Source organism: Chrysemys picta, chromosome 2 (assembly GCF_011386835.1).
Source record: "Chrysemys picta bellii isolate R12L10 chromosome 2, ASM1138683v2, whole genome shotgun sequence".
Taxonomy (NCBI): Eukaryota; Metazoa; Chordata; order Testudines; family Emydidae; genus Chrysemys; species Chrysemys picta.
In genome coordinates, this window is record NC_088792.1 from 20,160,710 (window position 1) to 20,177,403 (window position 16,694).

At 39.4% G+C, this 16,694-nt stretch overlaps 1 protein-coding gene across 5 annotated transcripts in view; it reads right to left on the minus strand.

The window, feature by feature from the left end:
* Positions 1 to 945: 945 nt before the first annotated feature.
* Positions 946 to 16,694, minus strand: part of PAXIP1 (PAX interacting protein 1) — an 85,899-nt gene continuing 70,150 nt past the window's right edge. The window contains exons 16-22 of one of the 5 annotated variants that reach the window (XR_010598205.1): positions 12,740 to 12,908; positions 11,843 to 11,941; positions 8,217 to 8,317; positions 4,828 to 4,962; positions 4,660 to 4,735; positions 2,520 to 2,580; positions 946 to 1,733 (exon numbers count right to left, since the gene is read on the minus strand). Coding sequence is in view for 3 of the 5 variants with exons in the window: in XM_065582729.1 (XP_065438801.1) it covers positions 2,465 to 2,580; positions 4,660 to 4,735; positions 4,828 to 4,962; positions 8,217 to 8,317; positions 12,740 to 12,908 (597 nt within the window). In the remaining 2 variants the exon portion in view is untranslated. Of the gene's footprint in view, positions 1,734 to 2,342; positions 2,581 to 4,659; positions 4,753 to 4,827; positions 4,963 to 8,216; positions 8,318 to 11,842; positions 11,942 to 12,739; positions 12,909 to 16,694 lie in introns of those variants that run through there. The other 4 variants (XR_010598204.1, XM_005297195.5, XM_065582728.1 and 1 more) reach the window with 4 other exon arrangements.

The following is a 16,694-nucleotide window of genomic DNA, read 5'->3' on the forward strand; positions in this document are numbered from 1 at the left end:
TTTCTTAAATATCCTCACACTTAATTCTCAGATTCTAGAAACGTACACGGTGTACCAACATTCACTGCTTTTTAAACAGTTTCAAAGCTCTTACTGACAATGTGCACATGCTCAAGAGTGAGAATCTGCAGAGGCAATTCTCAATGAAGAATCAATATTTATTTTGAGAGATACACGTTTCAACAACAAAAAAATCCAATAGATATCACTAGAACTGGCAAAAAAAAAAAAAAAAAGTCATTCAAAATTTTTAGCAAAATTTTGAACTCAACATTTTATCCAGCTCTAAGATCAGCAGTAAACAGACTGTATAGTTTGAAGATTTCATGTATTATAGTAACCCCAAGGAGGAGCAAAAAATGCTTAAGAAATCACATCAGAGAGTGCAGGACTCCAATTCAGCAAGGTACTTAACCAAATACTTAACTTTAAACATTCCCAGAAGTGAAGCAACAGAGAAAGAGGTCAATTACCACAGAGATTTTATGCATTCTCTAAAACACAAAATACATAGTTTTAAATACTTATATAAATTAAATAGTATGATATAAACCGAGCTTTCTATGGACAAACTGAAGATCAGCTTTGCTCACTTTTTGATATTACTACCTTTGCAAAACCTTCTCAAAAAGTGTGTCTAAATAAGAATATAGTGCCTGCTAAAACACATGGTTAGATACTGTTCAAAATACTTCTGAGCAATTCAGAGCACACTTAAATGCAAGAGTTACACTGGGTCAGCAGCATGCATGGTGCTTCACAAGTAAACAGAATGCCTCTCCCCTGACATAACTGCTTGCTGATTAAGCAAAATGTACGTGCTCTCAGACTGGGTTTTTTATCTATTTGTTGATCAGGATTAAGAATCTAAAGCGATAAAGTAGATGTAATGGCATGTGTATTGCAAGAACAGTTCACTTTTGATAAAATACAAGTTAAAAATAATTTTGAGAGATTTTTAAAAATATTTATTTCATAAAATTGATTACACAGAAGAAAGTTATCACAACAGTGTTACGAGTGTGTGGGCTGTAGTCGCTCCCTCCAAGTTTATAAATGTGTCGAAAGGAACACATTTATGCACTTACAAGAATTTCCTTTTAATTTACCTGGCTTTTATATATTAACATACCCCAAAAAATAAACTTAAAATCTCACACCACTTGGAAAAATGATTCGCTTTCTTTTACCAGAGTGCCATAACTGCACAATATTTAAAAAAACACCACTAAAATTTAGAGTAAAACATTTATAGTACATTTATTTAAAACTTGGGCAAAATACCAATATAAAAGAAAATAGAGTGTAAGAAATAAAAATAAAGTACAAAACATTTTCAATCTTCAAATCCATAACTTAAGAGACAGCAAGCCCTTTTTATTTTTATTTTCACATCCAAATTTTCCTTTAGATTGAAGTACCATAGTTAAAATATTTAAAAACTAGCAAACTAATTAATTATGATATCTAAAACGGGATCTTTTAAAACGGTAGTATAATACAAAACATAGTAAATTATGTTTCCTCATAATAAAATTACACATCCTAAAAAAGATGCAGTTTTTTTTTTGCTTTCCTGCTTTGAACTGCTCATCATCCCAAGGAACACAGCTGGAAAACAGCACTCACAGGAAGTATTAGTTACTTTACACGGTGGCTGGAACAGCTAGATTTAATGCTCCAAGGACTCCGAAGCAATAAGGCATTTTACTATCCATCAAGTAAATTTATATGTAAGTTTGTTAAGGGAAAACAACTTTGAAAAATCAGTGCAGAAAAAATTTACATAAAAACATTAACTCAAAGAAGTATAATGCTTGCTTTTCTTAGGCGAATATTACGGATATCTACAGGGTTTACAATATTTTGGACTAACGAGCTATTTGCTACTTCTAGAAACCACTGACAGATAGAATTTATACTTTTGCTTAAAATGTTGCTATTGTTCAATCTACTTTGTGTGTTCAGAATAATCTTTTCTAGAATATACTTCAAACAAGCCAAAAAAGTTTAAGCGCCCCCCCCCCCAATCAATTACATCATATTTATGTAGTACCTTCTTTATCCATCTTTGATACATTATTGCAATCCAAAAATGTTTAGTTTCAGTAATCAGGATAAAATTTGTCATTTTAAAATTAATTATTCAGACCATTCCCCAACTCATCTACCCCATAGGGTTCTCTGCTTCAGGGGAATCTGAAGTAATCTGTCAAGTACTGGGAAAATAGCAAGTATGTTTTCCACAAATCCACCCAAGTCTGAAATTCAAGACAAAGCAGTCTGTGTCTAGATCGGTCCAACTGTGCAAAAAGGGAGGAGGATGAATATAACATAGAGGAGACTACACATGAGTGATTGGAAAAAAAGTCACCACATTCGTTCTACTTTAAATTGAACCTACGTCTCCAGAAACAACAGACTAACGTATTAACTTACCTTGTCTCCTAGTATATAAATACATTTAGTAAAACCTTTCCCAACAATCACATTTCTTGGTTTTCATATAAAAAGGATATGATTCATAATCCAGTGTTTGAGTAAGTACTCCAGTCAGAACAAACTCCGCATTATGGACATCTAGAAATATTTTAAAAATATACAAGATTAATATACTACAGAGAGCCTTCTTCACTCTACATCGCAAGGAGCATGGGGGATTAGCTGAGATATGTTCACTGACAGACCTAGAATTGAACACTGAAGAACTGGAAGACGGGCATTCTCTGTGGGATTGTTTTACTTTGACCCTATTTCCTCTATCAGTGTGACACAGCTCAAGTATACTGACTTGGCCTATCTGCTTGACCACTTGCCTGAAATGGGCCCTGATCCTGCACAAAGTTCTGTTCGAGAAGAACCCTGTAAATCACTGAAGCACCATGAGAGTGCAGTTCAGTCACTGAAGCACTACAGGAGTGCAGGGGGAGAGGGGTCTCTCCACAGGATCAAAGCTTTGGTTAGGAAAGTGTTGTGGTTTTTTTGTCTGAAGTGTGATTACTGTTGGTTATTACACTGGGTCCATATTTGTGGCTACTGTATGTAGATGTGCAAGTATTGTCTGTGTGGATCCTGCTATTGGTGTTTGGGCATCTCATGCATGCAGGTTCAGAAAGCTTGGCCAGCAGTGTCAACTGGGTCCGCACATGCACCTTGCATGTCCCAGTTCCCCAAACCTGAGGGCATAAAAGGGGGTGCAGCCCCAACTGCCACTCAGTTCTCTCTGACTGCCTATGGCAGCGAGTTGGAACTGTATACAGTCCTCCCTGCTACACGCAGCAGATTTAGAACTTCTCTGCTTATCCCCTCTCTAGTGCAGGATTAGTATTAGTATTTGAAGTGTTCTTCTGTCCTGTTGACAAATTTATTTTCTTCAGATCTTTCAGGATTGGTACCAAGGCAATTCCCCTACCTCACAGTAAACACAGCCCCAAGTGTTTAAACCCTGCCCTTCAATGATGGCCTCATATCAGTCATAGGTGGGTCTATGAAATGGTTTCTCAGCCTGTGGTTCTTAGGGGGACACATCTCAATGGGTGCTCCACTCTCGGTGTACTTGCGCCCCTTGTGCCTTTGTTCAGAGATTTCACATAGCAGTGTCTGTTTGGCCTGCACATATGCTACGTAGTTTCATGCTCCACACCAAACGCTGCATATAGCGCTGTGCAGAATTGCCCTCAGTTCCTTCTCTACTGTGAAGCTCCATAGTACACAACTCCAAAGCAGAGGGGAAGGAGGGCGAATAGTGAAGCACCCATAGGGAAACACCTCTCAAAGAACCAGTTCCTGCACTGAGTAACCATTTCTTCTCGTTTGAGTAGCTAGGGGGTCACAGTTGAGGTAAAAATCAATACGGATGACTGCTAAGGTTCTCTCTCAGACTGAGGTGGTTGAGAAGGAACTGAGGATGGTTCGCCCACAGAGCACCATATAACCACGGTGTGGAGCATGAGACTGGGTAACACACATGCACAGGCCAAATGGACACTTATGTGAAATCTCCAATTAAAGGCGCAAAAGGAGCAAGCGCACCTAGAATGAAGCACCCATAGGGACACTACTTGAAGAAAAATTGTGTGATTACTCTGGCTTGGAGACACTGACAACTTCAAAATCACATTTCCATCTGAAAATGCTGTACCTACTATTTACATTATAATGATTTTATGAGATATACAAAGATCAGAAAATAAACCTAAAACAGAGAAAGATATGCAGTTTGTGCATTTGTTGCTAGTCAACTGCATTTCCTGTCTTATGAATTGGTATGATGACTAACATGCAGTCTTTTTGGTCCTGGAAGACTATTCTGCAGTAGCAGAGCTGAAACTGAAAAGCAGCAGAAAATTTGCACAACAAGATGGCAGGAAGGATAAGATAGGGGTCTGAACTATTGGGTGACAGTAACAGGTCTGCTCAAACATCAGCAGGTAAGCAGAAAAGCCCTATATATTTCATTTTAAAACCAAGGACATACTATTAAAAAGGTGCTTCATCACGTGTTTTTGTTTGTTTGTTTGTTTGTAAGTAGACAGTACTCCTTTAACTGTATTTTAAATCTATGACTGTTCCCAGTAATGGGTGTATGTACTTATACAATGAAAAATAAATACAGTAAGCAAATTATGAATTGGAATCCTATTAGCAGTTCACACGTACCTATGCCTCTGGCAAAATATTCTCGACATAAGTGAAGATCATTTTCACAGGATATCAAGATTATCGCTGACAAACTCTAAATTAAAAAAACAACTAAATATGAGTTCAAATAAGAGAACAATATATTTTATACATCATTTTTAGAAAGCCAAGTGATACTGCACTCACTTTGTTTTGTTTGTGTTCCATAAGTTTTCGAAAAGAAGGTTGTTTGGATAATACTTTTCCTCCTGCACATTCCACAATTGCCTTCATGGTGGAAAGGCTAGGACAAATTCCAGGTGTAATGTAAAAGTATTTCCCCTAAAAACAAAAATCTTTTTTTTAAAATATATACATACACATATATAAATAAAATGTAAAAAAGGGGAAAGTGAAGAGTACAACTTTTGATCCTTTAGCATCTGATATGTGTATAGTGCTGACATCCACTATAATGCAAGGGTCATTTTAAAAATTATGAAGCAGATCTTCTGCTGGTGTAAACTGTCATAGCTCCATTAAGAGCTATGATAACTTACACTAACTGAAGATCTGCCCCTATTTACCTCAAATCTTTCTGTGACGCTTACAATAATGACCATAAAACCTTCAAATGATAAATATTTTCTTAATGAATATTAAACAGCAGTTAGGTAAGGATGCAAAAAGAAACACCCCTATTTCAACTGTGTGGTTGCCCAATGGCTAGCAAAAGGACTTCCACAAAGAAAAGGTGAGTCTTATTTTCCAATTTATAACCACTAAATTTCTATTTCTATCTAGCTATCTAGTTTCACTGACAATTTCTTATTGTCCCGTTTATAACCACAAATTTCTATGGTCTGCCAACAAAACTACAACTAGCTTTCTGCCTGCTTGAGACGGTTAATAAAGGTGATTATATAAAGTGTATTTTATCTGTTCCTACTTGCTTGCCATCTGAACTGGTAAAGAGATGCTATTTTAACTTCTTTGACCCTCCAGCCAACTTTACTTCCAGAAAAAAATTGAAATTTTACATTATTTTTGGCTTCCGAATTTCTGACTGAACTATGCCAGGTGCAAAAGGTTTTATGCTCAATCCCTAAAGAGTTATTTTGACATGCCTAAGTAAATTGGTCTCTGTTAAAACAACACTTCCACTCCAAATCTAAAATTGTTTCTTATAATGCACAATCCTGGGACAAAGTTCAGGAAAGTCATCTTTTAGATGAGGTATGTCTCATTATGTATTGCTCTCAGGACAAAGGTGAATGGTTTCCTTGTTTGCTGTGAAAACGTAGCACAGAAAGGCCAACTTTTTCTTTTTCTTTAAGTATAAGAATAAAACCAATAGTGATACAGATGTAGTGTATACCAATAGCAACACTATCTGACATGATTTTAGTAATTGTCAGGTTATTTCATTGTAAGTTTTACATGAAATATTTAGAAATCTACCTATACAAATATTCTTAGAAGAATCACATCATTCTGCTCTTAACAGGAGTCTGAAAGTAAAGTGATTATACAGATGAAACTAGCTTGCATATATGTTTTCTATTAAGAAGTCAAACTGCTTTAAAAGATTATGAAACTGCATTAAAACTTTGGTTCCAAGTGGAATTCTAATTCAATGCTAACAATAAAAATGTCACATGTATCAGCATTGTGCAGAAAACATATATGCAAGATTGTTTCCCCTATAAGTACATGTATAAATTTCAGCTAATAGCAATAACACACTCCAGGGAGTTCTTTCATTTGGTTTTAGACACCTACGTTTTTAGCCTTTTGTGTTACTCTGCCTTCTTGCCTATGCGCATGCCTACCAGGAAAGCTGTCTTTTTACTTAAGCACATGTTTGGGAAAAGCATTGATAATTATCAGAAAAATACATTTAAGATTGATCAAAGAAAGAGAAACTAGTTGAGCACCTTGAGGTTAATGGCAAGTGCGATAATTTACAACATGGTTTTACGAAGGGCAGATCGTGCCAAACGAATCTGATCTCCTTCTTCGAGAAAGTAACGGACTTATTAGATAAGGGAAATGCGGTGGACCTAATATACCTGGATTTCAGTAAAGCGTTTGATACTGTAGCCCAGGAGGAATTATTGGTTAAGCTGGAAAAGATGGGGATCGATATGAAAATCCAGAGGTGGATAAGGAATTGGTTAATGGGCAGAATGCAGCGGGTCGTATTGAAGGGTGAACTGTCAGGTTGGAGGGAGGTTACCAGTGGAGTTCCTCAGGGTTCGGTTTTGGGACCCATTTTATTTAATCTATTTATAACTGACCTCGGAACCGATTGCAGGAGTAGACTGATAAAGTTTGCGGATGATACGAAGGTGGGAGGCGTTGCCAATTCGGAGGAGGATAGGGATATTCTGCAGGGAGACTTGAATGAGCTTGTGAATTGGAGTATCAGAAATAGGATGAAATTTAATAGTGAAAAGTGTAAGGTGATGCATTTAGGGATGACTAACAACAATTTTAGTTACAAGATGGGGACGCATTGGTTAGAAGTAACGGAAGAGGAGAAGGACCTAGGGGTTCTTGTAGACCGAAGGATGACTATGAGTAGACAATGTGACGTGGCGGTGAAAAAAGCCAATGCGGTCTTGGGATGCATTAGGCGAGGTATATCTAGTAGGGATAAGGAGGTGCTGCTTCCGTTGTACAAGGCGCTGGTGAGACCTCATTTGGAGTACTGTGTGCAGTTCTGGTCTCCCATGTTTAAAAAAGATGAACTCAAATTGGAACGGGTGCAGAGAAGGGCCACTAGGATGATCAGAGGAATGGAAAACCTGTCGTATGAAAGGAGACTAGAGGAGCTCGGGGCTGTTTAGTCTGACAAAACGAAGGCTGAGGGGGGATATGATTGCTCTCTTTAAATATATCAGAGGGATAAATACCAGGGAGGGAGAGGAATTATTCCAGCTTAGTACTAATGTGGACACGAGAACGAATGGATATAAACTGGCAGTGGGGAAGTTTAGGCTTGAAATTAGACGAAGGTTTCTGACCGTCAGAGGGGTGAAATATTGGAACGGCCTTCCGAGGGAAACGGTGGGGGCGAGGGACCTGTCTGGTTTTAAGATTAAATTAGATAAGTTTATGGAGGGAATGGTTTAATGGTAAGACATAATTGGTGGGGAATACCGAGCAATAGCAGGTAAATAGTACAATGACTAACAAGGGTCAGGCTGGAGACTCTTGCCCACATGCTCGGGGTCTTACTGATCGCCATATTTGGGGTTGGGAAGGAATTTTCCTCCAGGGTAGATTGGCTGAGGCCCTGGAGGTTTTTCGCCTTCCTCCGCAGCATGGGGCAGGGATCGCTAGCAGGAGGGTTCTCTGCAAATTGAAGTCACCAAGACACAGGATTTGGGACTTCATCAGCAGAGTCAAGGGAAGGGTAGGGACGGTTTTGTGGCCTGCAGCATGCAGGGGGTCAGACCAGATGATCATAATGGTCCCTTCTGACCTTAAAGTCTATGAGTCTATGAAATGAGTGACCAAGCATGTTTTGTCTTTTATTGTAGCAATGAAAAACATATATGTATTTACGCATGTTATTAAAAAGTGTGTACCTTAAAAAGTGGAGCCACTTGTGCTCTCTTTAGAGACTCCTCTAAACTGAAGCAGAAAAGCACCTCAGCTTCTGCATCTCGGAGCATGAAGTTCTGCTCATCTGGAAAAGAAAATATACACGTTACAAATGTGACAAAGGAAGAAAAGATGTCAACATAACCCTTTGCCCAGATTCAAACCTTATTTCAAATTGTTATAAAAAACGAATGGTAAAAAATCTGGTAAAAACCTCACTTGTTTTGGTGTAACATGAGCATAATCTCATTGCTTTTAATAAAAAACTGCCTTTTATTGAAGTCAAGCTACTAAACAATGTTGTCCATTTAAAAGTCACGACCCCTGTATAAAATGTGTTTTAATTATAATTTAATTTTACTATTATTGAGGATCGACCAAAATTACTGACTGACAAAAATTCTTAATATATTTCTGTATTTTTGCTGTGTTTACTTTGTAGATTTCACAGCATTTTCTATCCTATATGGGCCCCACAACTTCTGTATTGGAGAGCTTCAAGCCACATTAATGCATTTATCCCCATTTATGAAAAGGTTGTAGAGCAGTTTTTAAACTAAGGGCTGGGGGAAAGCTGACAGGGGTGGAGAAGCACATGGTTTGGACAGAGACATCCCTAGGGGAGGATCTATAAATGGAGATTCTCTATGTCCTAGTAAGGAGGAGAGGATGGAAGATGATAAAATATGCATAGGATATGATGAGAAACAGTTACATGAAAAAAAATCCCATTCAATTACATCATGTAATGGCAAACAGCTAAAAAGTGACAAGTTTTTATATTGCTATAAAATAGGCATCACAGAAACTTGGTGGAATGAGGATAATCAATGGGACACAGTAATACCAGTGTACAAAATATATCAGAAGGACAAAACAGGTCGTGCTGGTGGGGAAGTGGCACTGTATGTGAAAGAAAGGGTAGAATGAAATGAAGTAAAAATCTTAAGTGAACCAAACTGTACCACAGAATCTCTATGGATAGTAATTTCATGCTCGAATAATAAGAATATAGCAGTAGGGATATACTACCGACCACCTGACCAGGGTGGTGATAGTGATTGTCAAATGCTCAGGGAGATTAGAGAGACTATAAAAATAAATTCAACAACAACGGGGGATTTCAACTATCCCCATATTGACTGGGTACATATCACCTCAGGACAGGATGCAGAGATAAAGTTTCTAAGTGGAGCACAGGATATGATTAAATAGGTGAATATAGCTGGACCGCCTGATAATATGACCACAATGTAATTAAATTTAACATCCCTGTGGCAGGGAAAACATCACAGCAGCTCAACATGGTAGCATTTAATTTCAAAAAGGGGAACTACACAAAAATTGACAGGTTTCAGAGTAGCAGCCGTGTTAGTCTGTATCCGCAAAAAGAACACGAGTACTTGTGGCACCTTAGAGACTAACCAATTTACTTGAGCATAAGCTTTCGTGGGCTACAGCCCACTTCATCAGATGCATAGAATGGAACATATAGTAAGAAGATATATATACACACATAATACAGAGAACATGAAAAAGTGGAATTAGCCATACCAACTGTAAGAAGCTAAGCTATAAAAGATGCAGCGAGAGGCAAAAAGGCATCCTTTAAAACGAGGAAATTAAATCTTAGTAAGGAAAATAGAAAGGAGCATAAACTCTGGCAAGTGAAGTGTAAAAATGTAATTAGGAAGGCCAAAAAAAGAATTTCAAGAACAGCTAGCCAAAGATCAAAATGTAATAGCAAAAAAATCTGTAAGTACATCAGAAGCAGGAAGTCTGCTAAACAACCAGTGGGGCCACTGGATGATCGAAATGCTAAAGGAGCACTCAAGGACAATAAGGCCATTGCGGAGAAACTAAATGAATTCTTTGCATCGGTCTTCATAGCTGAGGATGTGAGGGAGATTCCCAAACCTGAGCCATTCTTTTTAAGTGACAAATCTGAGGAATTGTCCCAGATTGAGGTATCACTAGAGGACCTTTTGGAACAAATTGATAAATCAAACAGTAATATGTCACTAGGACCATAAGGTATTCACCCAAGGGTTCTGAAGGAACTCAAATGTGAAATTGCAGAACTGCTAACTGTGGTTTGTAACCTATCATTTAAATCAGCCTCTGTACCAAATGAATGGAGGATAGCTAATGTGATGCTAATTTTTAAAAAGGGCTCCAGAGGTAATCCCGGCAATTACAGGCCCGTAAACATGACTTCAGTACCAGGCAAACTGGTTGAAACTATAATAAAAAACAGAATTGTCAGACACATAGATGAACAACATTTGTTGGGGAAGAGTCAACGTGTTTTTTGTAAAGGGAAATCATGCCTCACCAATCTATTAGAATTCTTTGTGGGGGTCAACAAGCATGTGAACAAGGAGGATCCAGTGGATATAGTGTACTTAGATTTCCAGAAAGCCTTTGACAAGGTTCTTCACCAAAGGCTCTTAAGAAAAGTAAGCTGTCAGTGGATAAGAGGGAAGGTGTTCTCATGGGTTGGTAACTGGTTAAAAGATAGGAAACAAAAGGTAGGAATAAATGGTTAGTTTTCAGAATGGAGAGAGGTAAATAGTGTCCCCCAGAGCTCTGTACTGGGACCAGTACTATTCAACATATTCATAAATGATCTGGAAAAACAGGTAAACAGTGAGATGGCAAAATTTGGAGATGATACAAAATTACTCAAGATAGTTAAGTCCAAAGCAGACTGTGAAGAGCTACAAAGGGATCTCACAAAACTGGGTGACTGGGCAACAAAATGACAGATGAAATTCAATGTTGATAAATACAAAGTAATGCACATTGGATACATAATCCCAACTCTACATATAAAATTATGGGGTCTAAATTAGCTGTTACCGGTCAAGAGAGAGATCTTGGTGTCATTGTGACTAGTTATCTGAAAACAGCCACTCAATGTGCAGTGGCACTCAAAAAAGCTAACAAAACGTTGGGAATCAGTAAGAAAGGGATAGATAATAAGACAGAAAATGTCATATTGCCTCTATATAACTCCATGGTACGCCCACAGCTTGAATACTGCATGCAGATGTGGTCTCCCCATCTCAAAAAAGATATATTAGAATTGGAAAGGGTTCAGAAAAGGGCAACAAAAATGATTAGGGGTATGGAACAGCTTCCATATCAGGAGAGATTAATAAGATTGGGACTTTTCAGCTTGGAAAAGAGACGACTAAAGGTGGGATATGATAGAGGTCTATAAAATCATGATGGGTGTAGAGAAAGTAAATAAGGAAGTATTAGTTATGCCTTCTCATAACACAAGAACTAGGGTCTCCAAATGAAATTAATAGGCAACAGGTTTAAAACAAACAAAAGGAAGTATTTCTTCACACAATGCACAGTCAAATTAGGTGTGCTTAACAGGAACTTTGTGGAACTCGGCCAGAGAATGTTGTGAAGGCCAAGACTATAACAGGATTCAAAAAGAACTAGATAAATTCATGGAGGCTAGGTCCATCAATTGCTAACAGCCAGGATGGGCAAGGATGGTGTCCCTAACCTCTGTTTGCCAGAAGCTGGGAATGGGCGACAGGAGGATGGATCTCTTGATGGTTACCTGCTAGGATTATATATACATACGTACACACTCACACACACTTCCAGTCCTAAATGCACTTTTATCCACAAGTGCATTGCACTCAAGCTTTCATCTTTACTTCAGAAAAATTCCTGTTAAGCATACCTAATTTGATTTAAAGAAAAGGGTGGATCAACATTAGTTATTTTTTCTTTGTCTACATTATAGTAATGCCTACCAACATAATGCATAAAATGTGCAGTTTTTTTTTTTAAACCATCTCCCCCTCCCCCCAGAAAACCCCAAACAAACCAACCAACCAACCTAGACATCTAAAAAGCAGCAGAAGTGCAAGTGGATGAAGCACTAGTTAAAATTATAGTTGGTATGCAGAGAACAGAAATAAAGAAAAGGGAGGGAGGCTTATGAAGGCTTTAAGTAATATTAGTGCATACTATGCTATTTGATAATTCAGAACATTTAAAACAAAGGAATAATGTTATTAAAAGTTAAGAAAAAAGGAACTAGTTTTCTTTCCTTTGGGTGAAGTAATTGGTATTAAACCATGCGGAGAGCTGAAGGCAAAGGGCTTTAATTGAAAGAGAAAAAGTTAATAGAAAACCAAGTGAATTTTGTTCCTATGATACCACTACACTGATAGCAGAACCCTTATTCAACCATGAAATATTTTTTAAAAATTAAACATTTTGTCGGTTCTAAAATACAAAACAGACTGCTAAGGTCTTAGCTGTCAACTATGTCTGAAGAGAATTATGTTTGAATTTTTACGTACAATTTATTCAGACAATAACTGAATGCCTAATATCACATTCCAAAATAGTGGTCTAAACAAAATCAATCACAAAAAAATATGTTTTGTTCAAATATAATTACCACCCTTGCATACTTTTAAAAAAAATATTGTTCAGTTTATCTATATGAGTGACTCTAGTATTCACTTACCAACAAATTTCTGGCATTTGAAACACTCTTCTAACCACTCCGGAGTTACTATGTGCTTGACTACTGAAATTGCTGTCAGGAACTTTACAGTACGGGTCACTTTGCTGGCAACTAGATGTGTGCATTTCTGTGCAGATTCTGCTACTTCACCCCCAAGAATGTAGAGTTTCTGAAAGTTAGAATCATAGAATTATAGAAATGTAGTGCTAGAAGGGATCTTCAGAAGTCATCTAATCCAGTCCTCTCTATTGAGGCAGGACCAAATAAACCTAGATCATCTAGATAACCTAATCTGTTCTTAAAGACCTCCAATGATGGGGATTACACAACCACCCTTGGAAAACTATTCCAGTGCTTAATTATCCTTATAGTTGGAAAGCTTTTCCTACTATTTAACCTACATCTCCCTTGCTGCAGATTAAGCCCATTACTTCTTGTCCTATCTTCAGTGGAGATGCAGTACAATTGACCCCTTCATAACAGCTCTTAATATATTTGAAGACTATTAGGACTGCTCCCTCCCCTCCACCAACCAAGTCTTCTTTTCTCAAGACTAAACCTTTTATCATTTTTTTTTAAGATTACATTAATAAAAACATTAAAAAGGATAAAGTGGGAAGCATAAAGCAGTTATCAAACTATTGCATCCCAGAGGCTGCATTAGCTGCTATGGAGTTCTATAGCGATGCTCTGTTGATTGCTAGTGGTGGTGGTACTAAGGAAGGCAGACTCTGTGACACCCCAGCAAATCCTCCTCATATCATGCTTACTTGGACGATGTTCAGGCAAAACTATCTGGGCCTGAGGGAAGATATGAAAGTTTCATTCCAAACCAATTGAACACCCCAATATTCACTTCCTATAGGGCACATATATGAATCTTATAAACGTTAAATTGGTACATCTATGAAGTGCACACACTTTAAAAAACACCTATTTATTTTATGTAGGAAGTTTCAATATGTTTACAAATCTATGCCATGTAAATATCAAAGACAAAACAACTGTAACAACAGGGAGCTTTTGTTTAGATAAGTAACCTCCATTTATACTGTATAATGTTTATCTGTAACTGGAGGTTCTTCTAGAAGTGTGGTCCCTATCTGTATTCCACACATGGGTATGCATACACACCATGCGCCTGAGTCTGGAGATTTTCACTAAGCAGAGTACATTGTTCTGCACATGCACAGTTCTCCTCATGCTCTGAACCTAGGGTATATATGGGAGGCGGTGCAGACTGGCGCCTCTCCAGTTCCTTCTCCTACCACAAATCCAGTTATGATCTACAGCAGAGGGGATGGAGGAGAGGTAGTGGAATACAGCTAGGAACCGCACATCTCAAAGAGACTTTAGTTACAGGAAAGTACGCTCCTTTTCTTCTTCCAGTGATAGTTCCTATGTGTATTCCACATGTGGGAGATTAGCAAGCAGTAGTCAAACAGAAGATGGGTGCAAGGATGCAGAAATGATGGCTGACTGTAATACTTCTGTCCTCATAGTTGCATCTGTAGTAGAAGACTGGACCAAAGCGTAATGTTTTGTGAAGGTGTGAAAGGCACTCCAGATAGCTGCCCTATATCTCTCTGGTAGAAATGCAGTAGTCTAGTCTCACGTACATGCAGTAGAGGTTGCTTGTACTCTGGGGGAATGGGCCCTCACCCTCTCTGGGGCAGGGATGTGAGCTAGCTGGTAACAAAGGATAATGCAATCAGAGATCCATTTAGAAAGTCTCTGTGCAGATGTAGCTTGACCACTCAATCTCTCTGCTATAGTAAACAAAAAGTCTAGGTGTCTTTCTAATCACCGTTTTTCTTTGCAGATCAATGCCTGTGCTCTTAGGATGTACAGAGATTGAAGCTTTCTCTCTCCTCATCAGAGGCATGCAGTTTTGGGGAAAAGTATCCGTAAGTTGGATGATTTGATTCATGTGAAACTCTGGAATTATTTTGGTGATGCATTTTAGGTGGGGCCAAAGAGAGACCTTTTCTTTATAGAAGGCAGTATATGGTGGATCTGCCATCATTGCTCCCAGCTCGCTGACTCTCTTGGCTGATGTGATGGTGCCTAGGAAGGCAACTTTCATTGACAGATGGGACATAGAACATGTGGCTAAAGGTTCAAAAGAAGGTTTGGAGAGAGAAGAAAGAATGAGGTTGAGGTCCCAATGAAGAACTGGCTTCACCAGCAGTGGGAAGGATCTAAGAAGTCCTTTCAGGAATTTAGTCATCATGGGAGGAGGGAAGATAATGTTAGACAATAGGACAACCACACTATCTGGATATCCTGGGACCAGATGATTGGGAGGAAAGCATTGCCCGCAGGTGGATTGCTCTTAGTTCCAGTAAATGGATAGACACCCTGGACTCCCCCAGGGGTTCAGATGCCTTATGCAGTATGTTTGTCCATATGAGCTCCCCAAACTAAGAGCGAGGCATCAATAGCAATCGTTGCGTCAGTTGTAGGTGTGAGCAAAGGAGTCCCCACTCAAACTTTCTCCAGCTTCGTCCACCAGACGAGAAAGGCCAGAAACTTGGACGGAACAGTTATTCTGGCATTGAGATGGACTTTTTCTGGTGAGAAGATGGACTGATTTTGCAGGCAACAAAGATGAAGCCTGGCAAATGGTGTCATATGTGTGCATGAGGCCATGTGACCAAAAAGGGAAAGGCAAGTTCTGACTGAAGTCAGAGAATGACCTGTTTTATGAGCTCTTCCATTGCATGGAATATCTTGGTAAGTAAATAGGCTCTCGCTGTAGTTATGTCCAAGGTCGCTCCCATGAAATCTATGGACCTTGTGGTGGTCAAAGTGCACTTTTCTTGGGTGACACAAATTCCCAAGGAAGATAGTAAATGGAGCAGGAATTGGGTAGCCAACTGGACTTCCTTTATGATCTGTCTGTAGCAGGGTGGTCACCCCGCTCATGACCTGAAGGGCTTAAAACAGCCCTGGGAGAGGGCTGGGGTGGGGGAAAAGCTAGGCTGATTAGGGGAAAGCAGCCACAGGTGGGGCTACGCCCCAATCAGGCCATGGCTGGCCCTATAAGAGGGCTGAGGGCCAGAGACTGGAAGACACTCTCTCTCTAGCTTTTTGAGACAGAAGGACCTGGCTGCCTGGGAGCTGAGAAGGATACCTAGGGTGGAGCAGTGCTGGGGAAGGGCAGTGGGAGATGGGGAACTCCATCCTAGAAAAACCCCAGGCTGCAGGCCTTGGTAAAGGGCCTACAAAAGGCAGCCCAGAGATAGGCAAAGGCAGCAGATCCTAACCCCCATGCTGATGACAAGTGGTTTACAGACTGCAGTCTGCCCCAGTGAGCAGGGGCTAGATGATAACTGGCAGTAGCCACTGAGGCAAGGTAGGGATAGAGGGTTGGGGGTTCCCCTGGGCGGGGAGACCCAGAGAAAGTGGGTTGCTGCTGGGGGCAGAACCCTGAAGTAGAGGGACACCCCGGGGCCAGTGGCGTGCAAGTTACCGGCCTGCAGAAGGCGCTCTGGGTTGGAAAGAGCTAATTCCTGAGATGACCAGCAGGAGGCGCTGCACCAGTGAGTCACTGCCCCGCCACACTGTCATAAGCCAGTTGTTAAGTTACAGGAAGATGGAAAACCAACTTCTTCTTATCCAGGCTGCCACCACTGAAAAGACTTTTGCAAAGACCTGGGGTTCCGTAGCTAGGCCAAACTGGGCTCTGCATTGGTAATTGTCTTCACCAAAGAGGAACCTTCTGTGGGATGGGTAAATGTCTGTATGAAAGAATGTCTGTGTGAAAATCAAAATTCAGCATGGTCACACTGGCATCAATAATTCCCTCCATTGAAGAAGGCAAACTATTTAACAAACAGTTTGCCCTCTTACAGAGAGAGAATTATTGATGCCAGTGTGACCATGCAGAATTTTAATTTTTTGGATGAATAATATATTTAGTTGGCCTAGGTCGAGAATCAGACTCCATCTC